This window comes from Balaenoptera musculus, chromosome 5 (genome assembly GCF_009873245.2).
Source record: "Balaenoptera musculus isolate JJ_BM4_2016_0621 chromosome 5, mBalMus1.pri.v3, whole genome shotgun sequence".
NCBI lineage: Eukaryota > Metazoa > Chordata > Mammalia > Artiodactyla > Balaenopteridae > Balaenoptera > Balaenoptera musculus.
In genome coordinates, this window is record NC_045789.1 from 421,284 (window position 1) to 446,134 (window position 24,851).

Sequence of the window (24,851 nt, forward strand, 5' to 3'; positions counted from 1 at the left end):
CAAAAAAAAAGAAAGAAAAAAATAAGAATACATGTGTTTGAGGGACCGTCATTGTAGCTAATGTCCTGGCTGAAGTAAACAAGCTTTTCTTAGGTTAACTTAGGATTTCTCTGATGCACTGAATTCAAATCTTTGAATAATCAGTTCTCGTGTTGCTCAGCTAAGCCACTGAATTGACACTGCTTAGAAGACCTAAGTGGAATGTTATTTAAAAAAAAAAAAAGACAGAACATTTTTTTGCTTCTAAAATATCTAATTTTTCTAATTTAAAGTGAAAACAACATCATTTCCTTATTTCTTTCACTAGTATGGGGACCAGTAAGTGAAGATCACTTCTCAGCCGAAAGGCTTAAAGAGAGTAGAATAAATTATTTAGCTGTATTCTTTGTAGACACACACTTAGTTGAATAACCACGTGGAGAAAGAGGAGCTATTAAATATTTTCTGCTTCCAGACACTCTGGGCCAGCACACCAGGAACTATTGCTACCTCTTCTGCTGACAAACCTCTGTCCAGGGAATAAGCAATGGCCTGAGGTATCTGTAAAAACCCCAGTGGAGTACAGGGATCTAGGATGTGGTTTAGGTGATTTCCCAGCTCTTATAACATTTTCGTGCTGCTTATACTTCTGTAAAACTGCATTGATGTTACAATTTATTATAGTCGTAAAATCACAATTTTCAGGTGGATCAAGATCTTCGAAATTACCATCAATTTTAAACACCTTCATTTCTTTTGATGAAGAAGTTGATGTGTACAGACATTAAGTTAATTTTCCCATATCGCAAATTAGTCAGCCAAGACTAGAAGTGAAGCTTCTATCTTCCCAGACCAGGCCTCGAACCCGTGTCCCCTGCATTGGCAGGCAGACTCTCAACCACTGCGCCACCAGGGAAGCCCGAAGCTTCTGACTTCTGATGACATAAATCGATCACTGTAGACGGTGAGAGAAATAGGAAAAGCCGTCTCTCTGTGCGGTTCTTTGTGCCCCTCAGCGGTGGGTAGGGAGGGGCATGGAGCTTCTGCTCTGGCTCCAGGGGCCTCAAAGCAACGGTTTAGAAGTTAGTCCGATAAATAATGTTTTCTAGAAAGAATACTTTCGCACAGACATTGTTTGGAACCCTGGGCACATTATTATCGTTTAAAAATTTTCTGCACTGCATCATAACAGGTGATTTGGCAACATTAGAGTTTGGATGCTGCAGTGCTAACTTTGTGCTCTCAAAGCGATGTCACCGTCACCATTTTATTAAACATGTACGTCCACCTAACCAAGCTCATTACATATTGTATCCTGGAAAAAAAAAGAAAAAAGAAATAAAAATAAAAACTGTCTGCAGACAAAGTGGGATGAGTGCCACTGCCTGGTAATCAGGGTGCGACAGGTGGCCAGTAAATTAATAATGTGCATTTAAGTTCCAATTCAATACAGCAGCCTAACTGCTGCTAATCATTAGAGGAGACTCAGGCCAGCAGAACTATGAAGAGGGGATGGAAACGGGGTTTAAGCATGAATCCTGCGTCTGTTACATAACGAATTTCTTTCCTCAGAGCCATTCAAGGTCCGTTTGTGGCTGAGGAGTTGTAAGAACATCCAGATCTGAGACTGAGAGGATAAATATTTGTTCTTCTCATACAGTGTACAAGGTCATCCTCTTACACACTGTAACACCATGCAAATGTGCTCTTGGAACAGAACAGTTAAATCTTTGGGTTGTTCCCTTTGCCTCTTACCGAGCTATTTGCTGCTTGCTACTGTGGATATGAAAGCAGAAGTTGACAAGTCCAATATTGTTAGGCAGAACACTCACACTTCTAGCAAACAAACTGTCCCAAACACAAATCCACTCTAACGTTTACCAAAGTTCAGCTTCTGTTCCAGCTGAAACAAGAGCCTTGGTAAGAGACACAGAGGGGCTGATTGGCTGGGCAGGGTGGGCAGGGTCCATAAAAGGCAGCTGTGGAACATCTGGGGGGCAAAGACATCACCCAGCGAGAGGCAAAGCTCAGGGCTCCTCTGACGGCACGTCTTCACCATGAGTGGGTGCCCATTTTTAGGAAGCAGCTTTGGGTGAGTATTTACCTCTATCCTAAGTATGGGTAAGCTCTTAGGAATGTCAAGTATGAACGCTAATTTTGGAATTTCAAAAGCAAGGGTGAACTCTGTCACCCTTCTTCCCTTGTTTAATAATCTGCTTTGAAAAGTTAGCAGTAAGAGAATTCTCGTCACCCCTATTATTACTTACTGTTCTTTCTCAAGCTCTGTTTTTTTCTTCTCACTTTTTCATCTGCAGATATGCTTTTAAAAACCTCTCTGTACAAGGCAGTGAAGAAGACAAATCACAAATGGGTGTGAATAGAGCCAGTAAAGGGGGACTTATCTATGGGAACTACCTGCAAGTAAGTGGCAGAGTCCTTACAAGGAGTAGCTTTCATTGCTAGGCGCTAGGTGACATTTTCATATTTGGGTTTTTGTTTGTTTGTTTGTTTTCTCAGTCGCCAAATACTTTTCTGGACCTAAAGATATCTCTTTTCATACACATGTATGCTTTTTCAAGTTTTGTTAAAACAATTCAGGAGACTCGTATGTGAAGATTCACCTGCCTGACAGAAGTACAATAAAAGCAGAGAATGCAGAATCCAGACCGAGGAGCACATGGGATAAGATAAAGCGCAGATAACTGGCAGTCATTGCACAACTTGTATACCTGAGACCTGGTTACCGAATCCCAGCCTAGATAATTGCAAATGTCGCCAGAAAATTTCCTCTTTTAAATTCTTTATCGTAAACTAGAAATGTTGACGGCGTATGTTTAGATGAAAGAAAGATGTTACAAAGAGGTATTTGGAGATTATTTTTATCTCTCTTTTTTTTTTTTTTTGGCCGTGCCATGCGGCATGTATGATCTTAGTTCCCCGACTAGGGATTGAACCCATGCCCCCGAGGTGGAAGCGTGGACTCTTAACCGCTGGACTGCCAAGGAAGTCCCTGGAGATTATTTTTAAGACATGAAGTGATTAGAGCCCTTGATGCCCTTGTTGGTGGGTTTCTAAGGATGAGTTGACAGGCAATGTTAAGATCTTCTTAGAATCGACTCTTTAGGAGAATACAAGAGTAGCAGACACACAGTAGGCTAAGCAAGCTATGAAGCTTTTATGGCACTTTCTCCAAGAGATAGAAGGGACATGATTTCTCAGTGAGGGTAACAGCATTTGTTATGATAGATTCCTACCAAATATACTTTCTTCTGAAAAGAATAAAACTCATAAATTCAACTCACTGTTTATGAAGAGACAGTAATTGTTTAAAAGAAAGTAGATTGGTTCCTCAGCATTTGGGATTTGGGGGACTTCTTTCAGTATCGTATTCTATTTATTAAAGTTGGTAAAAATCTAGTTTTGCAATTTCAAAATCAGTCTTTCATTTTGTAATCTTTTTTCCAGCTTTATCAAGATATAATTGACATATAACGTTGCATAAGTTTAAGGTGCATGCACGTTGATTTGATACACTTATATATGGCCAAGTGATTACCACCAGAGCATTAATTAACCCATTATCATGTCACATCACAGCCATTTCTTTGTTTTGCGGTGAGAACACTTAATATCTAGTATGTAATGCATTGTCATTAACCATAATCACTAAGCTATACGTTAGATCCACATAACTTATTCATCTTGTAACTGGAAGTTTCTACAAAATCAGTTTTTCTATTTTTTTGCTTAAAGTTGGAAAAAGTTTTGAATGCGCAGGAACTTCAAAGTGAAATAAAAGGAAATAAAATCCATGATGAGCATCTTTTCATCATAACTCATCAAGGTAAGTTGCACACAAGGTTGGACGGTAACTCTTCATAGTAATTTTCCATCAGTGACGAGGAAAGATACCACACTTTGACCTGTAAGACGGCGGAGGACTAAGGGATCACCTTTGTTAGGATGCTTGTGAATACTTTGCTGTCAGATAAATTATCATAGGACCGCCTTCTGCGATTTATAGCAGTCTTCTTTCTGCTACCTCGGTGCTTGTTGGATCAGTTAGGACTCTGTCCTAAACCCAAGGGGGCTTTCTGTCTCTTGGAATTCACAAAGAATTTGCAAGCTAAGATGTCACTATTTTTCAACTTGGAACGTTAGAAGACATTTTCAAGAAACAAATCCCTCACATTTACTGTAACTTTACATACCCTACAGAGAGCTGGTACTAAACAGGAATGTGAGTTTTGTCTAAAATGTGTGTTCCTACTCTCCATACTTCTGACTTCTGGGTAGTGGTTTTTAACGTAGAGTCCTTGACTTTGGAAGTTTAGGAAGTCCCTGAACTCTTTGAAATTTTGTGCAAAATTTCACAAACGTGTCTTTCAGAGGTCTGTGACCCCCAAACCTTTAGATTTCCTCTAAGATTGTTGGTGTCATAATACTGCCCTCTGGCTGACCAGGGCCCAGTGACTCATGCAGCTCAGTGCTGCATTTCTAGATGTTTCCTTGTCCTATCAATTCTTTGTGCCTTTTCCTCAAGTGATTGTTTCCTTCACGGACTGGCTAATATGATCGTCTCCTTTGAGTTAAAAAAAAATTAAAAATGGAAAATAATGGGGCTAATGCATTACTTCTCCTGTTTTTTATGTTGACATTTTTATCAGTGGCTCGAAGTCAAAATCAGCAGGGGAGGAATCACCGCAGGGCAGTACACGGTGGGAATCAGAAATTTGTTTCGAATCCCACCTCTACCATTAAAGATGGCGTAACCTCGGTCAGGTTTCTTGACCAGTATTTCTCGCCATTTCCCCGCCTATACAATGGAACGAATGATTGTTTCTTCTCATGCATAGAGTTGTTGTGAGGATGACATGAGTAACGTGCACTAAGCACTGAGCTCAAGGTAGAGCACGCAGTCAGCACACAACCAATGGTAGCACCTATCGTTTGATGGGGAGACTTTCCTTCCATCAGAACACGTGGCAGTGGGTCATGGGACCAGCTACACAAAGTTAAACCTGAAAACGTGACTCACAAACTGATCCAAAAATATCTGGTTTGCTCTTTTTGTCCAAATATGGAAAATAGATTTCTGAAAATCTCCTTAAATGTAATTTAAAGGTATAATTTGATCCCCTTCATTAGAACAGAAGCACAGCCTGTGCCCAAACAGAAGGCACTAACGATCACTAAGATGATTGGTTTCCATGCTCCTCTAATGACTACACTCGCTGCTTAATTCATCTATTCATATAATAATCACCCAGCATTTATCTTATGCCAAACACTGTGCTAGGAACTGAGGGAAACAGATGATTGTGACAGAGTTTCAGCCTGTTCACAGCTTGTCCTCCCCATAGAGTTCAGTCCCTAGAAACAAATACGTTGTCATATGCATTAGGTTAATGAGTATTAGGGTCTCACTCTATAGAAGTTTAGTATCACTTCCACTTCTCCACACACCTCCAGCTTCCACATGGGAAGTTAGATTTAGATTACGTGCTATATCCTCAAAGACATTAACAATATTTTGTTGAGAGAAGTCAATTGGAAAATAACGTAAAGCATATGGATAACACGCCTGGCATCTTCAAGCACTCAATAAAAGGAGGCTGTTATGATTTTATCACTAATATTTGTTTGTAGCATAAAATGGGGCTATATTGGCCTTTATTGATTTTTAAGTTACATTTTGATTTCTCTTTCAGTGTGTTAACCGTGTCTTTCATATAATTATGGTCAAAAGGCTCCCATCACTTTGCAACTGACAATGATTTTCCCCTCGCAGCTTATGAACTCTGGTTTAAGCAGATCCTCTGGGAATTGGATTCTGTTCGCGAGATCTTTCAGCATGGCCACGTGAGTTGCTATGTCACAATATTGTTTTCATACTTTTCTTGGAGAATGTAGAAAGTATTATTAATGGGAAAAGTTTAACACCAAATGGTGGAATTATAACTTAACGGGGGAAAAAAGTTTGTAGCGGAGAAGAGTTTAGTCACATCTTCCCAGAGTCGTTATCACCTTGCTTCAAGGTTCCTTTCAAATTTTAGTTTCAAGCCCCTTGCTTAGAACTCCATATTTTCCCCTTAAAAAAAAGTTATGATGAACGACGGTGGGTTGCCAGGACAGCTAATGCAGATTCTTTCATCAGGAGGTAGCAGAATTGTATTTCTAATGAACGTTTGCATGGGAAGACAGGAGCAATGGTGAGGAAAGGGAGACGGGGAGAAGGAGGAGGGGAAAGAGGGAGGAGATGATGAGGAGGACCGGGGGGCGGCGAGGACAGAGAGGGGCGCCCCGCGACGCTCCCGCAGCCTCCCTCCCAGTCTGCATCCTGCCCACACCTTCCTCCGCCCTTGGAGGACACAGGACCCGGCCTTGGGTCCCCCAGCTCGGAGCCCCTGTGCCAAGGGGGCTGGGAGGAGAGAACATCCATCCTCGGGCAGTGCCCTGCTCGTACCCGTGAACGCAGACCCCGTCCATCTCAGCGGCAACTCCCGCCTCAGGACGGAGCCCAGGGACCCAGGGGTCTGCTTAACCTGCACGCACGAGACCCCATGTTCTCCTGGACTTTATTCCTTAAAGCAAAACTAACAGAGACATTTGCTAAGGAATCGGTGGGAGTCGTGGTCCAGAATTTACTGAAAACTTGCTTCCATATAGTTTTCTATCTTTAAAGAAAAAAATGATTTTCAGGTTGCAGGCATTCCTTGTACACAATTCAGAGTTGCTATTAGTTCAACGTCGACCTAAGGCACATTTTAGTGCGAAGGTTCCTCTTTAGAGTAGAGATGGCATAAACAGGAACACATTGTTGTTTATACCCTATTTAGCATCTTCCAGAATTGAGGACTGATTACTGCTTCATTTCCTAACCCCCAGGTCAGGGATGAGAGGAACATGCTAAAGGTGGTAACCCGAATGCACCGCGTGGTGGTGATTCTCAAGCTCTTGGTCCAGCAGTTTTCCGTCCTGGAGACCATGACAGCCTTGGACTTCAACGACTTCAGGTGTGCACGCGGCTTTGGCAACACGCAGGGCTTACCCTCCCATTGTGACGGGCTGGACAGAACGTGTGTGTTGTGTTGTGTGACGTTAGGAGCCTGTCCTGCTGACACTTTGTCTCTGGGAGCACTTGGGAATCATCACCACACGCATTTAAGCAGCTATGGAAAATGTTTCATCCCTTCCTTTTATGGATGAACATAGCGCGGTCCATGAATTTCAGTTCATCGTGTGTGCCCAATTTTTATCCCAAAAGGATTTTAGACAACTTACCAAAATGGCTAAAAAGGCTGATATAATACACATAACTAAATTTAAATGATTAAAAACTAAAAATAAAAGAGAAACAGGAGTGATATATAAAGAAGCATGTCAGCAAAAGTGTCAGTATAAGTTATGGATTAAACTATAAATTTTATTTTTTTATATTTTTTAATTTTTATTTTATATTGGCGTATAGTTGATTAACAACTATACTCAGGTGTGTTAGTTTCAGATGTACAGCTAAATGATTCACTTATACATATACATGTATCTATTCTTTTTCAACTTCTTTTCCCATTTAGGTTATTACAGAATATTGAACAGTTGAACTATAAATTTTAGAGGTACATTTCCAGGAAGATATCTATCTATCTATCTATGAAATCTTTTTTCATAACCAAAATTTGAGAAGAAATCTTCCTAAGAGCGTCAGGTGCATTTACTGATGGAACAGAAAGTGTCTTCTACATATTTGACAATCAAATGAAAAGTGGTAGAATTCCTTTGTAGTATATTTAACAACTTGAAGCCTTAGTACCAGTTAGATGAAGGAAATTTGTAAGGATGTGAGAGCTATGTGGGGTGGGAGTACTCACACTTTGTGATGCCCTATTTTGTGCTAGGCAACATCCCATTCATTTTACTTGTAGGGTCTCACCACTGCTCATAATAATACTAGGTAGTGAGATTAATGAATTGAACTTTAAAGAGAAATGGAATAATATATATTTTTTTTGGTCGCATGGCTTGCAGGATTTCCCCCACCAGAGATTGACCCCGGGCCACAGCAGTAAAAGCGCCGAGCCCTAACCACTGGACTGCCAGGGAATTCCCTTGAATAATACTTATAAAGAAGCTTTTAGCACTATTGAATGAAAAATATTGCTCAGTGTTCACCTGTCTTTATCTTAGGAAAAGCTTAGTATACACACATGCGTGTACATGTCTGCATGTGTAAGTTTACATGTAAACACACACACACACACATAGATAAACACACACATACATACACATATGACCTTCCACAAACTATACAAACGTCAACTGACAGTGACAATGACGGCCAGGAGCTCGTCATCCTGATTTCGGTGAAGTCCAAGTCCTGGTCCAACGCTAGGCAGTTGCGTGTCTGTGTTTGGTGATGTCTGGGAGAGTCACACTGACCACCTTTCCCAACAGAAGAGACCCTTGCGGCGATTGACCTTGACAACCATCTCCTCCCTCCTCTTCGCCCTCCCCCACCTGTTCTCACAGAGAGTACTTATCCCCGGCATCAGGCTTCCAGAGTCTGCAGTTCCGACTGTTAGAAAACAAGATAGGGGTTCTTCAGAGCTTGAGGGTCCCTTACAACAGAAGACACTACCGTGATAACTTCAGGGGAGAAGACAACGAGCTACTGCTGAAGTCCGAGCAGGAAAGGACCCTCCTGCAGCTGGTGGAGGTGTGTGTGCAAAGGCCACTGGGAACGCCTAACTCAGCACAGCTGGTTACTTGAGCTTCTGCGACACCCGGATTTTAAAATTCATATCAAAGTTGGGTCGCATTCATTGTAAATAAGAGAAGAATGAATTTATAGAAATACTTCAGCTGGTAAATTCCACTAATTAAAATATTAAGAGCTCTCTTGAGAACTTCAGAGATATTTATATAATCAATGATATGTTAATATTTAATAACCTCCTTATCTTATTATAACAATCCTTTTAAATATTCCTGCTAAGCAACATTTGATTAGCTGATTTTTAAATTGGGTATGGTTATTTATTGAATGAGCTTTATTTCTTTAAAATATTCCATAATTGAAAAGTTCCACAAGTTGTGTTTCTTAATTAAACTAAGTCACTAAGATTCTAGCCTTCCGAATTTTTCCCCTTCATATCTTAATTCTGTGTGGGTCTGTAAATGGTCTTGAGGAATTATTAATTTGTTTTTGCATAAGTAAATTATTAAATAAGGATTGTATAGTCTTGATTTCCTTGACAAAGTCTTTCCCTTTGCAAATTAAATTTTTATTTTAGTGAATTATACTCTGCTCACTAATCCCCTGGGCATTGTAAGTGTAGATTTAGGTTAATAAATTATAGATAATGCTATTTAATGGCTTATAAAGATAGAGAGAGAAAGAATCAGAAAGCTAATTTCAAAACCAAAAATAGCCTAAGTGAGAACCCACAGAGATGCATGGATTAGGTTTTATTTCTAGATTAAAAATCCTGTGGCATCTTAAAATAACTGAGCAGTCAGTTGATTTCAAAGTTGCTAAGTATACGATGTCCCTGCACTTAGAAGAAATCATATCTTATACATGTCATGATTCCTTCAGCTCCTAAGACATAAACTATTTTGAGAATAAACCAGAAGCCCTCATTAAAAGAATGCATATATATGTTCACAGATTTATAGAAAAAAATTGGGATTTCTGTAATAATATATTTCTTAATAAAGAGTAAATATCTTTAATGTGATTTCCTTTAAGATTAGGAGAATAAAATATTGCTATTTTATAAATGAAGAAATTGAGGGGAAAGAGAAATATTTACACACACAAAAAACTTAGGATGTATGTTTCTCAAAACCATGAAAATTTTGTTTCGAGTTCATAAATGTTTGTTTCAAAGCATTTTACATATTTTAAATTTTACAATGTATTTACTTGAAAAATATTTATTTCAGGCATGGCTGGAAAGAACCCCAGGTTTAGAGCCACATGGATTTAACTTCTGGAGAAAGTTTGAAAACAACATTGTCAAAGGCCTGGAAGAAGAATTCACAAGAATTCAGGTATTTGTGAAGCCATAAGTAAACCTAAGTTTGCTACAGGAGGAAGTATGGGGAATTTCATTTTAACCATTTTCTCTTAATCTTTCATTTTCCTTATGTTGTTTTACAAATGCATCTGCTTGGAATATATTACATGATTGATTTAATTTTACTGATGTGCAATGAAAATTAAATGAAGAAGTTGATTGTAGGCAAGACTTTGAATAGATGAGACTAATAGACCTTTCTCATTTTTATTCAAAATATCATGTTATGACCAGTTCTAGACAGAAGTGGGCTCACACAGGACCAGTGATCCAATACACTAAGCCATATAACTTTCCTTCACTCTGATGTGTCTGCTGAGTTCTTCCTATTGGCTCTCAGACAATGTCAAGTTTCTCTCAGTTAAAAAAAAATATTGTAGATTCCTCAATTTCCCTCACATTATGGGCCCCATATCCTTCCTTCATGACCAAATTTCTTGAAAGAGTTGTTTCAATTCTACACCTTGAGAGGCTGTGTCACGAGGTGTTTAAAGCAGGGACTTGATGTCACAGTCATGGGTCAAGTCCCCTCGTCCCTGCTTGGTGACCCTGTGCCATTGAACCCCTCCTGCTACCTAACCTCTCTTTGCTTCACTCCCTTCATTGGCAAAATAGAAAATACGAGTATCTACCTCATAAGATTACTGTGAACATTACATGAGATTCATATTTGCAGAGTATTTAGAACAGCAGTCAGCATGGTTATTTCTTTTTCTCCATCTAATTCTCGACCCGGTTCAGTCTGCCTTCCTGCCCGTCATTCACAAATGGCCACCGGTACCTAAATCCCATGGCCATTTTTATCTCCATTTTACTTCATTTCCTACTGGCTTTACTACTAATGACTACTTACACTTTCTTGAACATTTTCCCCCATGGTTTTGGTATCAACATTCTGTCTTCAGCTAGTTTTCTGACCCTTGTTTCTCTATCTCCTTTTCACAAGGCATGGGCTCAGATCACTTGCATTCCCTCTCTGTCCTCTTCCACCAGTGAACTTGTTTATACCCACTACTTCAGCATCTGCTAAGACACCAGTAATTCTCAACTGTTTATCTCTAGCTTAGTTAGCTACTTGAATTTCTTTTTTTCTTTCTTTTTTAAAAAATATTTATTTGGCTGCTTCAGGTCTTAGTTGGGGCGGGATCTTTTGTTGCGGGGTGTGGGCTCTTCCTTGAGGTGCACGGGCTTCTCTCTAGTTGTGGCTCGCGGGCTCCAAAGCTCATGGGCTCAGTAATTGTGGTGCACAGGCTTAGTGCCCCGCAGCATGTGGGATCTTAGTTCCCTGACCAGGGATCAAACCCACATCCCCTGCAATGGATAGCGGATTCTATTTTGTTTTATTTTTTATTTTTTTTACTTTTTATTTTTTTAACATATTTATTGGAGTATAATTGCTTTACATTGTTGCGTTAGTTTCTGCTGTATAACAAAGTGAATCAGCTATACGTATACATATGTCCCCATATCCCCTCCCTCTTGTGTCTCCCTCCCACCCTCCCTATCCCACCCCTCTAGGTGGTCACAAAGCACCGATCTGGTCTCCCTGTGCTATGCAGCTGCTTCCCACTAGCTATCTATTTTACATTTGGTAGTGTATATATGTCCATGCCACTCTCTCATTTTGTCCCAGCTTACCCTTCCCCCTCCCCATGTCCTCAAGTCCATTCTCTACGTCTACCTCTTTATCCCTGTCCTGCCCCGAGGTTCTTCAGAACCATTATGTTCGTAGATTCCATGTATATGGGTTAGCATACTGTATTTGTTTTTCTCTTTCTGACTTACTTCACTCTGTATGACAGACTCTAGGTCCATCCACCTCACTACAAATAACTCAATTCCGTTTCTTTTTATGGCTGAGTAATATTCCATTGTACATATGTGCCACATCTTCTTTATCCATTCATCTATTGATGGACACTTAGGTTGCTTCCATATCCTGGCTATTGTAAATAGAGCTGCAATGAACATTGTGGTACATGACTCTTTTTGACTTATGGTTTTCTCAGGGTATATGCCCAGTAGAGGGATTGCTGGGACATATGGTAATTCTATTTTTAGTTTTTTAATGAACCTCCATACTGTTCTCCATAGTGGCTGTATCAATTTACATTCCCACCAACAGTGCAAGAGGGTTCCCTTTTCTCCACACCCTCTCCAGCATTTATTGTTTGTAGATTGTCGATGATGGCCATTTGACTGGTGTGAGGTGATACCCCACTGTGGTTTTGATTTGCATTTATCTAATGATTAGTGATGTTGAGCATCCTTTCATGTGTTTGTTGGTGATCTGTATATCTTCTTTGGAGAAATGGTTATTTAGGTCTTCTGCCCATTTTTGGATTGGGTTTTTTGTTTTTTTGATACTGAGCTGCATGAGCTGCTTGTATATTTTGGAGATTAATCCTTTGCCAGTTGCTTCATTTGCAAATATTTTTTCCCATTCTGAGGGTCATCTTTTCGTCTTGTTTATGGTTTCCTTTGCTGTGCAAAAGCTTTTAAGTTTCATTAGGTCTCATTTGTTTATGTTTGTTTTTATTTCCATTTCTCTAGGAGGTGGGTCAAAAAGGATCTTGCTGTGATTTATGTCATAGAGTGTTCTGCCTATGTTTTCCTCTAAGAGCTTTATAGTGTCTGGCCTTACATTTAGGTCTTTAATCCATTTTGAGTTTATTTTTGTGTATGGTGTTAGGGAGTGTTCTAATTTCATTCTTTTACAGGTAGCTGTCCAGTTTTCCCGGCACCACTTATTGAAGAGGCTGTCTTTTCTCCATTGTATACTCTTGCCTCCTTTATCAAAGATAAAGTGACCATATGTGCGTGGGTTTATCTCTGGGGTTTCTATCCCAATCCATTGATCTATATTTTTGTTTTTGTGCCAGCACCATACTGTCTTGATGACTGTAGCTTTGTAATATAGTCTGAAGTCCAGGAACCTGATTCCTCCAGCTCCATTTTTCTTTCTCAAGATTGCTTTGGCTATTTGGGGTCTTGTGTGTTTCCGTTGCAATTGTGAAATTTTTTGTTCTAGTTCTGTGAAAAAAGCCATTGGTAGTTTGATAGGGATTGCATTGAATCTGTAGATTGCTTTTGGTAGTATAGTCATTTTCACAATGTTGATTCTTCCATTCCAAGAACATGGTATAACTCTCCATCTGTTTGTATCATCTTTAATTTCTTTCATCAGTGTCTTATAGTTTTCTGCATACAGGACTTTTGTCTCCTTAGGTAGGTTTATTCCTAGGTATTTTATTCTTTTTGTTGCAATGGTAAATGGGAGTGTTTCCTTAATTTCTCTTTCAGATTTTTCATCATTAGTATATAGGAATACCAGAGATTTCTGTGCATTAATTTTGTATCCTGCTACTTTACCAAATACATTGATTAGCTCTAGTAGTTTTCTGGTAGCATCTTTAGGATTCTTTATGTATAGTATCATGTCACTGCAAACAGTGACAGTTTTACTTCTTCTTTTCCAATTTGGATTCCTTTTATTTCTTTTTCTTCTCTGATTGCTGTGGCTAAAACTTCCAAAACTATGTTGAATAATATCAGTGAGAGTGGGCAACCTTGTCTTGGTCCTGATCTTAGTGGAAATGGTTTCAGTTTTTCACCATTGAGAATGATGTTGGCTGTGGGTTTGTCATATATGGCCTTTATTATGTTGAGGTAAGTTCCCTCTATGCCTACATTCTGGAGGGTTTTTATCATAAATTGGTGCTGAATTTTGTCGAAAGCTTTTTCTGCATCTATTGAGATGATCATATGGTTTTTCTCCTTCAATTTGTTAATATGTATCACATGGATTGATTTGCATATATTGAAGAATCCTTGCATTCCTGGGATAAACCCTACTTGATCATGGTGTATGATCCTTTTATGTGCTGTTGGATTCTGTTTGCTAGTATTTTGTTGAGGATTTTTGTATCTATGTTCGTCAGTGATATTGGCCCATAGTTTTCTTTTTTTGGGACATCTTTTTCTTGTTTTGGTGTCAGGGTGATGGTGGCCTTGTAGAATGAGTGTGGGAGTGTTCCGCCCTTTGCTATATTTTGGAAGAGTTTGAGAAGGATAGGTGTTAGCTCTTCTCTAAATGTTTGATAGAATTCGCCTGTGAAGCCATCTGGTCCTGGGCTTTTGTTTGTTGGAAGATTTATAATCACAGTTTCAATTTCAGTGCTTGTGATTGGTCTGTTTGTATTTCCTATTTCTTCCTGGTTCAGTTTCGGAAGGTTGTGCTTTTCTAAGAATTTGTCCATTTCTTCCAGAAATTGTCCATTTTATTGGCATATAGTTGCTTGTAGTATTTTCTGATGATGCTTTGTATTTCTTCAGTGTCAGTTGTTACTTCTCCTTTTTCATTTCTAATTCTATTGATCTGAGTCTTCTCCCTTTTTTTCTTGATGAGTCTGGCTAATGGCTTATCAATTTTGTTTATCTTCTCAAAGAACCAGCTTTTAGTTTTATTGATTTTAGCTATTGTTTCCTTCATTTCTTTTTCATTTATTTCTGATCTGATGTTTATGATTTCTTTCCTTCTGCTAACTTTGGGGTTTTTTTGTTTTTCTTTCTCTAATTGCTTTAGGATAAGGTTAGGTTGTTTATTTGAGATGTTTCTTGTTTCTTGAGGTAGGATTGTATTGCTATAAACTTCCCTCTTAGAACTGCTTTTGCTGCATCCCATAGGTTTTGGGTCATCATATTTTCATTGTCATTTGTTTCTAGGTATTTTTTGATTTCCTCTTTGATTTCTTCAGTGATCTCTTGGTTATTTAGTAGTGTATTGTTTAGCCTCCATGTGTTTGTATTTTTTACAGGTTTTTTTTCTGTAATTGATATCTAGTCTCATAGTGTTGTGGTTGGAAAAGATACTTGATACGATTTCAATTTTATTAAATTTACCAAGGCTTGATTTGTGACCCCAGATATGATCTATTCTGGAGAATGTTCCATGAGCACTTGAGAAGGAAGTGTATTCTGTTGTTTTTGGATGGAATGTCCTATAAATATCAATTAAGTCCAGGTTGTTTAATGTGTCATTTAAAACTTTTGTTTCCTTATTTATTTTCATTTTGGATGATCTGTCCATTGGTGAAAGTGGGATGTTTAAGTCCCCTACTATGATTGTGTCACTGTCGATTTCTCCTTTTACGGCTGTTAGCATTTGCCTTATGTATTGAGGTGCTCCTATGTTGGGTGCATAAATATTTACAATTGTTCTATCTTCTTCTTGGATTGATCCCTTGATCATTTTGTAATGTCCTTCTTTGTCTCTTGTAATTGTCTTTATTTTAAAGTCTATTTTGTCTGATATGAGAATTGCTACTCCAGCTTTCTTTTGATTTCAATTTGCATGGAATATCTTTTTCCATCCCCACACTTTCAGTCTGTATGCTTCCCTAGGTCTGAAATGGGTTTCTTGTAGACAGCATATATATGGGTCTTGTTTTTGTATCCATTCAGCAAGTCTATATCTTTTGGTTGGAGCATTTAATCATTTACATTTAAGGTAATTATCAATATGTATGTTCCTATTATCATTTTCTTAATTGTTTTGGGTTTGTTTTTGTAGGTTTTTTCCTTTTCTTGTGTTTCCTGCCTAGAGAAATTTCTTTAGCATTTGTTGTAAAGCTCGTTTGGTGGTGCTGAATTCTCTTAGCTTTTGTTTGTCTGTAAAGGTTTTAATTTCTCCATCAAATCTGAATGAGGGATCCTTGCTAGGTAGAGTAATCTTGGTTGTAGTTTTTTCCCTTTCATCACTTTAAAGATGTCCTGCCACACCCTTCTGGCTTGCAGAGTTTCTGTTGAAAGTTCAGCTGTTAACCTTATGGGGATTCCCTTGTATGTTATTTGTTGCTTTTCCCTTGCTGCTTTTAATATTTTTTCTTTGTATTTAATTTTTGATAGTTTGATTAATATGTGTCTTGGCGTGTTTCTCCTTCGATTTATCCTGCATGGGACTCTCTGTGCTTCCTGGACTTGATTGACTATTTACTTTCCCATATTAGGGAAGTTTTTTGCTATAATCTGTTCAGATATTTTCTCAGTCCCTTTCTTTTTCTCTTCTTCTCCTGGGACCCCTGTAATTTGAATGTTGGTGCGTTTAATGTTGTCCCAGAGGTCAGTTCTTTTCATTCTTTTTTCTTTATTCTGCTCTGCGGTAGTTATTTCCACCATTTTATCTTCCAGGTCACTTACCCGTTCTTCTGCCTCAGTTATTCTGCTATTGATCCCTTCTAGAGAATTTTTCATTTCATTTATTGTATTGTTCATCGTTATTTGTTTGCTCTTTAGTTCTCCTAGGTCCTTGTTAAATGTTTCTTGTATTTTCTCCATTCTATTTCCAAGATTTTGGATCATCTTTACTATCATTATTCTGAATTCTTTTTCAGGTAGACTGCCTATGTCCTATGTTTGGTCTGGTGGGTTTTTACCTTGCTCCTTCATCTGCTGTGTGTTTCTCTGTCTTCTCATTTTGCTTAACTTACTGTGTTTGGCGTCTCCTCCTCTTCACAGGCTGCAGGTTCGTAGTTCCCGTTGTTTTTGGTGTCTGCCTCCAGTGGCTAAGTTTGGTTCAGTGGGTTGTGTAGGTTTCCCAGTGGAGGGGACTGGTGCCTGTGTTCTGGTGGATGAGGCTGGGTCTTTTCTTTTTGGTGGGCAGGGCTGCGTCCAGTGGTGTGTTTTGAGGTGTCTGTGAACTTATTATGATTTTAGGCAAGGCTGGGCATGTTATAATTTAACCTTGTAGAAACATTGTTTTTCTATCTTTGTTTCTCCATACCTCCTTTTTTATTCTCTGTGGTTTCCTTAGGCTTCTGAAAATGCATCAAGCATCCACTACATAGAAGTCTGATTATCTCCTGTTGTAATTCACTTTGCAATTCTTGCAGACTGGCTTGTTAGGTCACTCTTCTGACGCTCAGCAAGGCTGCTGAACGGTCCAGTCAGCAGCTCATTTCCCCTGTTGTGTTAGTTTCTGGAATGGCCAGCCTCGGGGAAGGGATGTGTTAATTTCTTCTTTCTTGTAGCCATCCACAGGTGGAACAGGGTGGAAGGCGGATTCTTAACCACTGGATCACCAGGGAAGTTCTGCTCCTGGAATTTCAGATTTGATCCTTCTACCCCAGATAACTCTTTTCCTATCTTCAGGTCTTGGTTCAAGGACAACTTCTGTGGGATGGTCTTACCCAACCTCTCTGCTACTATAAGTTATTATGGACAACACTGTCCCTTTACACCACTGCCTATGGTTGTAATTTAACTTAAGTTTTCAGTGTTTCAGTCCCACCAGATAGGGATCAAGGGACTGAATTTTGCTCATGATTTTTATCTCTATCACATTAGCCTGACATTTACTGAATAAATCAATAATCAACTGGCTATAGTGTGCACACACATTCTTACTGCACGGTGTGGTTGTTCTGATAAATTGAAGACAATTGGGGAAAAGGATTTTTGCTTCAGCCCAAGTAATTGAGTTGTAAGTAGCACATGTGTTGTAAGCAGGAAAATAAGAATTTCCTTAAAGAAATCAATAGATATCAAATGAAAAAATATATAACAGTGGAAAATATCTAAGGAATTGTATTTCCAGAATACTGCAATGAAGATAGAATTTCAGTAGAATTAGTAGTATCTCTGACTAGGAATTCTTAATTTCTCCTCAGTGGAATTACCTTACTGCCTGTATTAAATAATTGCTGTCTAAAATTAGACCATTATTGACCACTTGTAGTTACCTCCAACTTTGTCCATCTGAGTCCATTTCTCTTGATAATTATGAAGAGATTATTTGGGTTTAACAAATCATTTAAACTTAAACAAAAGTATAGAACCAGTGGTATGAGGAAGGTCCTGTCTCATAAGCAGGAATTTCCAAGCTGCAGTATTAAATGATATAGTACATATCCTAAGTACACCCTTTCTGCACCCAGCTAGTTAGTTCTCACAAGCAATGTTTTCTAAAATAAGGATCTCTTCTCTCTTGGGAATGTTAATGCAGTATTTTCCCCCAAAGGCCAAGGAAGAGTCAGAGGAAAAGGAGGAACAAAAGGCTGAATTTCAGAAGCAGAAAGAGGTGTTACTATCCTTATTTGATGAGAAACGCCACGAGCATCTCCTTAGTAAAGGTAGGCATTTCTATTCCGAGGATCCTTCCCCTGAAATGTAAGACCGTGAGATCAAAAAGTCAAACCTTATTTGGGGGGAAGAAACGCACACTGATATTTCCACTCATAGGAACAAGGGATTTTTTCATTTGTCGTGGAAGTTAAGTAGTTTCTATACCAGGTTTTTCTTTTTTTTAAGTGACTTAAAATATATTTAATAAACCTTATTTTATAATTCTATAATTTATTTGAAGTATTTCCAATAAGGTATTCATAAATGATACAGGAACTGAGTATTTAGGAAAAGAAAAAAGGTCAAGTCCTTTTGAATGTGGCTGTTTATTGCTTGATTTCTAACCCTGCCTATTTAAAGGTTTTGAGAATTTAAAGTATGTGTACATATATATGTATATATATTTAAATTTGTCTTTTAAAATCTAATATTAAAATAATGTTTTAAATGATAGTTTTCCAAATTCAAGCTAAGGGATAAAATATTTAAATGAACATTCACATTCTTTTCTAAAAACATGTGACACAATTATTTAAGGTGATGATTGCCAAATGAACATGAGTGCCTTAAATTACCTGTTAAATTAAAACTTGCTATGTGTCTTGCAGGAGAGAGACGGCTATCATACAAAGCACTTCAGGGGGCCTTGATGATATACTTTTACAGGTAAAAGCAAATCAAAAGAGGAGAATTAAGGCATACAGCATGATTGTTTTACTTATTTATTTTTGGTTTTCTTTGGCTGTGCCACACGGCTTGCAGGATCTTAGTTCCCCGACCAGGGATGGAACCCGTACCCCTGGTAGTGAAAGCACTGAGTCCTAACCGCTGGACCGCCAGGGAATTCCCAAAAGAGGTGAATTAGAAGTAAAAATGGAGGAGTAGATATAGATAATAAATCCAGTATAAAGCTTATACATTGCAATCATAGTTTTAAAAAATCATTTAGATTTGGGGGAGGGGAAGCTTAGAAAATAATCGTGAAGTTTCATGAGGTTTTTCTTTATTTCAAATAGTAAGAGTCCAATTTTATTCCTGTGGTGGGTAAAAAAAAATAAAAATACACACAAATTAATCAATATCCTTTTCATTAAATTCTGCAAAGTGTTATGTGACATTAAGTGTCCTGAGGACCCAAAGTTTAATCTGTCTCAGAAACTCAGCCATGAAATGGGTTCTGTCACTTACTGATGTTGTTATTCCTGTTTTGTAAAATGAAAAAGAATGAAGTGAAAACACCTTATAAACTGTTGTTCTGCTTGTTCAGCAATTTCAAGTCCAACAGTCTTCACCATCCGGTGTCTGGGACATCCACGTCCTGTCCTCCTAGCCACGTGGGTGAACGGCCCGTCTTTGTGTTTCATAGATTAAATGTGTCAGAGCAATAGATGGCACACTAGTAAAAAGCAAAAAAGAAAAAACAAATCTGTGTTTACTGCCTGTCTTACTTACTTGGATTTATTTTTTAATCCTGTCCCATCTATTTTTCAGAATGGCAGCATAAAAAACCCTTCTGTTTTCCTCAACTGTTAGTAAGCATATGCTGTTCAGGCTTATGTATCCTCGGCAGAAAATGCACTGAGAGAGTTGGGGGCTTAGATGAAAAAGGAAACACATATATCAGAGGGAACTGTTACAAGCACTCTTTGTTTTCACGTTTTAACATCTTTGCCTGGAAGAAGTTTCTGACTGTTATCGGCTAGAAAATCCAAGATGGTGTCCGTGTCTGCCTTTTATGAGAAGAAGGGGTGTGAGGTGCGGCTCTGGCTGGTCACTTCACGTCTATCGAGGAATGTTCTAGACTCTTACACACGTGCTGCAACATGAGTGGTGTTAACCCCTTTTAGGAGATGAGGAAACTAAGCCTGGGAGAGAGATCAGAGCTGTCACAGCTCCTAAGAGGCAAAGGGGATGCTTGTTTCAGGCCCAACAGATGGTAGAATGTGTGCTCTTCCTGACACACTGGACTTGCCTGGACACCTTTTATTATTATTATTATTACTATTATTACTGTTATTATTATTATTTTTCTTCACCAGGGAAGAGCCCAGGTTCCAGGTCCCTTTCCAGCTGCTGACCTCCCTCATGGACGTGGACTCGCTCATGACCAAGTGGAGATGTAAGTCCCCCCGGCCCCCCCAGAGCCGCTCCCTCCCCGGCGCCCTCCCCTCCTCCACGGCTGTGTACCGGGGGTTGGGCTCCGCTCTCAGGGCCGACCCGCCCGGGGCGCACGGCAGGCACGGTGCCCAGCGCTCACGGTTCCTGGGTGGGCCCGGGAAGACGCTGTGTTTGATAATCAGAAGAAACAAGTAAGCTTTGGGTCGAAGCAAATGTCGCCTGTAATAGCAATGTGCTCATCTTGGCGTCAGTACAACTTGAAAATATAATTTCAGTAGCTGGGGCTCATGGAGGAAGGGCCCCACGAGGACACGAGTAGCGAGGGCTCACGTAAGTCGCAGGGCCTCCGTCCACGGCGTCCGAGGGCTGAACGCAAGGATGGACGGACGCCCCGCGCAACCGCCCCGCACCCTCATCCGCTCACACCCGAACCTCCCACGGGCTGAGGGGTGAGGGGAGGCGAGGATCGTTACCGACCCCCTGCCCTGGGCGCACGGGGACCTAACGCGTGTGTCTGTCTAGACAACCACGTGTGCGTGGTGCACCGGCTGCTGGGCAGCAAGGCGGGCACCGGCGGGTCCTCGGGGTACCAGTACCTGCGCTCCACGGTGAGGTAAGCCGGGCGTCCCTCCTCATCTCGGGCACCCACCGGCGCCTTTTTCTCTCCACGGAGATGCGCCTTATCTAGGAAAAGTCACTTACGCTCGCTCCTGTCTGGACTGCCCGCAGCCCACGTATCCTTAGATTAAGGGACTCCTGTGGGAGCCTTCGGAGGTCACTGCAAACATCCTTAGTTCTGGAAATTCATCATTGCATCCTGGGATGCGAGGGCGCGGGGTACCAATGTCTGCATGACCTGGGAGGGCAGGAACCAGGTAACCCACGAAGCGTTTTCAACTTATTCTGGCTCAGGTCTGGGCTAGACTAAAATGGGTATCATTGATTCCGCCAAAGTCCTCCTGGCCAGATGAATGACACAGCTGAAAATAGGTCCTTGTTTGCTGACATGACTCTAGTTTATAGTATAAAAACTACTCCCGTGTGCTCCAGAGTGCCTTTTTCATATTGTTTACAAGGAAAGAAAGCAACATTTACTGAGCACTTCAACCATGCCAGAGAGATTTCTAGGGCATTCATGGTCTTACTTTATTTAGTATTCACAGTAGTATAGACAGATGGATATATAGATAGACACATCTGAACACTGGGAAACTTACAGAGCCCCGTGGGAAAGGAGAATCGAGAATAAATTAGATGTTCACATTTAGTCTCCAAAATTCTTTTTTTTTAATTTTATTGAAGTATAGTTTATTTACAACGTTGTGTTAATTTCTGCTGTACAGCAAAGTGACTCCAAAATTCTTTATAATTCACTATTTTCATCCCTACTCTTACTACCTGATTGACTAAGTTATAAAACACACAGTTTCTATTTTCATCATTTGTAGAGATTTTCACTTTCCCTGGGAATAAACGCTAGACTGAATGATTCACAAAAGTCATTGCTTTGAATTTTCACAGTCATTACACGTTTTCTCGTTTGCTGAGAATAAATTTTGTAAGCAGCATGAAACTGTAAACGATTGTGCAACACGAGCACAGCCATCGGGGTGGTGGGAACAGTGAACACAAACAACATTCCTGGTGTGTCATTTTCTCATTAAATCTTCACAAAGGCCTGGTTAGAGGAAGGGAGTGTAGTTTTTATTTTACGGAGTTAGAAACCAAAACACGGAGCCTTAGACAACTTGCCCAAGGTCACATGAGTTGCAAATGACAGAGCAAAATTTGAACCCAAATTTGACTTCAAAGGCAACTGTTCTCCTGCTATAAAACTGCAAGTTAAAATAGTTGACTAACAGACATGTATACACTGATGTGTATAAAATTGATGCCTAATAAGAACCTGCAGTATAAAAAAACAAACAAAACAACTAAAAAAAAAAATAGTTGACTAACAAACACATGGCAATTTTAAATATGAAAATCACTCTTATAGACATTTATTATAAATCTAAGATGGCATTTCAATTTATTCATGCACTCACGTCACTTACCTGGCAGCAACTTAATGGGTGGGAAATATTTTCTGATGAACAACTAGGAATTCTGTGTGCTTTCAATTTATAATTTTGCATCCTGTCCTTTAAAAGTCAGAAACAAGAACACACCCTTATCTTTATGAAGGTAGCATGGCAATAATAAAGCTCTAGGTTTTAATCTGGACCAGCCTGGTCCGGACCACTGAAACACGTAATATGCTTTTATGGGCATGAACCTTGGATATGGAATAAAAATGAAGCAATCTTAATACTAATACTCTTTGATATGCACAACATGGAACATATAATACTGAATACTAATTAGTTATGGCAAAATATCATTATTTGAGAAATTTAAAAATCTTTCATGTCAGTAAGTCTAAAACATCTGTATATATGTGTTTCTCCAGTGACAGGTACAAGGTGTTTGTAGATTTATTTAATCTCTCAACATATCTGGTTCCCCGACACTGGATACCGAAGATGAACCCAATTATCCATAAGTTCCTTTACACAGCTGAATATTGTGACAGCTCTTACTTCAGCAGTGATGAATCAGATTAAAATCATCTGCAAAAATTTATGAAGAACATTGATTTCTCAGTCTGTGGTCTTTTTTTATTGTCTATGAATTTTCATGACTATGCAGAGTCCTAATGTAATATATGTTTATACATATATATAGCATATATAGCACTGTAGCTCTGATTCAATCCTAAAAATAATTTTATTACCTCATGTTTGTGATGATATCAGACTCAACAGTAAGATAAGAAATTCAGTTGCATTGTAGCATTGTACCTAGGGTGTTTTCCTATTAGAGACAATGTCCCTGTGTTTACCTTAATGTAACCATTTAATGTAATAATTTTCTCAGTTTCATACCTTATAAGCTTGTAAACTTCAGCTATTTCAAATATTTTATGCAATAAAATGTGTCATTCTGTACAAAGATGTGTTCAATCAAAACGTTTTGTAAATAGTAAATAAAATTTAGTCTTTTGACATACACTGTTTTGGAAACATTGTATTTGTTAGGACTCTTGGTGACCAGAGACAGAAATCTATCGGAAACTTACCTGCAGGGGGTTTATCGGGAATTTTCTCCCGAAGCTTCCAGAAGTGAGAGAGGCTTGGGGAGCTTGGAGGCACAGGGATGGGTCCAGCTCCTGGAGAACGCCATTCCCCAAACCTTGGAGGACCTCTGTCTCATCTCTTCTTCTCTGTAGGCGCTGGCCTCACTCTGCCCCGTGGACACCGGCTCCATCCTCAGGCTGTGTCCCTCTTCCTGCACCTCTGGACTCTCCCCAGCCCCAAGGCACGTGTCTGGCAGCCAGAGCCCACCCTAGCGCACCGCAGAATTGAGGTAGCGGGGAGTGTTCTTTCCAGAGGAAAGGAGAGGTGAACAGATGAAGCAATGACCCGGTTCATTTGGCATAAAATGGGTTAGACCAAGAGTTTAGAACACACAGGAGTTCCATTCTTCTTTTTCTAGCTCAGTCTGTCAACACCTAGCGAAATTCCTGTTATGAGGGGAGTACAAAATATTATCAAAGAAATCTGGAATGCGCAGCCAACTTGACCTAGGGTGCTTATCTACGGCAAGCAGTAGGTTCTTGATGGAAGTGAACTATTCTTTGGTCTCAATTACAATTTTCTTGTAAGGATCATATTGTCTAGTTTGTCTCTACATTATTTACATATACCTGCTTTTGTCTCCATGGCGTGTGTGTGTGTGTGTGCAGGTACAGGTACATGGTACCAGATGGTGGTTAAGCTGAAAAATCCAGAGACAAGTAACGTGGCCAATGACACTCCCTTTGAAATAAGTCAGCAAGTTTGAGATCAAATGCATCTATTAATTATCTACTTTGGTCCAAACAACCAGTTTAATCCCCATTTTCCTCTCTATGTATCGGGGATAAAATACTTATAATCTTTGCTTTTTCTCATGAAGTAATGAAGAAATATGTTAATGGATGTTCCGTCCATCAAGATGCCTTGGAATCCTGGAATAAGCGCTATTTGTCAAGGCTTATTCGTTTAATAGACTAAATGATCTGATTTAGTTATTCTTATCTCTGTTTCTTGGTATGACTAGGTTATATAGTTGTAGTTTTTTTCAAATGATGTATCACTAATTCTTACGTAAATGTCAAAACCACTCATAATGCCAGTTAGTACTCTTGCCCCATTTAAACTTGCTTCTAGTGCCTACAACCCGCTTTCAATAATTCTTAAATGAATCATGAAATCGCTGTAAGGCTAATTTAGTATTTACTCTGAGATCCCAGTGAAATCACATCCAGGAACATCTTGGTAATTTTCATTATGACTCCTAATTATCATGTGCAGATTTCATTGCTCTCCGCCCGGCCTCACTGGCGAACATCCAGCAGCTGGCCAGGGCGGGAGCCCAACACACGCCCACGTGGAACAGCAGTGGGTGAGGCTGAGAAGGCAGGAAGCGGCCTCTTTGGGAAAAGCTCCTTTAGAAAAGTTGATATGT

The 24,851-nt window shown here is 39.4% G+C and overlaps 1 protein-coding gene across 2 annotated transcripts; it reads left to right on the forward strand.

Moving 5' to 3' along the window:
• The first annotated feature begins 1,961 nt into the window (after window positions 1-1,961).
• TDO2 (tryptophan 2,3-dioxygenase) lies at window positions 1,962-23,294 on the forward strand. 2 transcript variants are annotated; one of them, XM_036852420.1, is made up of 13 exons: window positions 1,962-2,071; window positions 2,295-2,400; window positions 3,733-3,823; window positions 5,771-5,841; window positions 6,868-6,995; window positions 8,509-8,695; window positions 9,928-10,035; window positions 18,079-18,190; window positions 18,791-18,848; window positions 20,222-20,301; window positions 20,823-20,913; window positions 21,030-21,175; window positions 22,753-22,865. In XM_036852420.1, exons 1-13 carry the CDS (start codon window positions 2,037-2,039, stop codon window positions 22,773-22,775), a joined length of 1,236 nt encoding a protein of 411 aa, XP_036708315.1. In that variant the 5' UTR covers window positions 1,962-2,036; the 3' UTR covers window positions 22,776-22,865. The 2 variants fall into 2 exon arrangements, with proteins under 2 accessions (XP_036708315.1, XP_036708316.1); XM_036852421.1 differs by lacking the exon at window positions 21,030-21,175 and having other exon boundaries at window positions 22,753-23,294.
• The last annotated feature ends 1,557 nt before the right edge of the window (window positions 23,295-24,851 follow it).

Coding starts and splice junctions, on each gene's coding strand:
- TDO2 (XM_036852420.1), top strand. CDS start 2,037: ATGAGTGGGTGCCCATTTTTAGGAAGCAGCTTTGG. Junction 18,849..20,221: donor TTGATGATATACTTTTACAG/GTAAAAGCAAAT, acceptor TTTCTTCACCAG/GGAAGAGCCCAGGTTCCAGG. Junction 21,176..22,752: donor CCTGGGAGGGCAGGAACCAG/GTAACCCACGAA, acceptor GTGTTTCTCCAG/TGACAGGTACAAGGTGTTTG.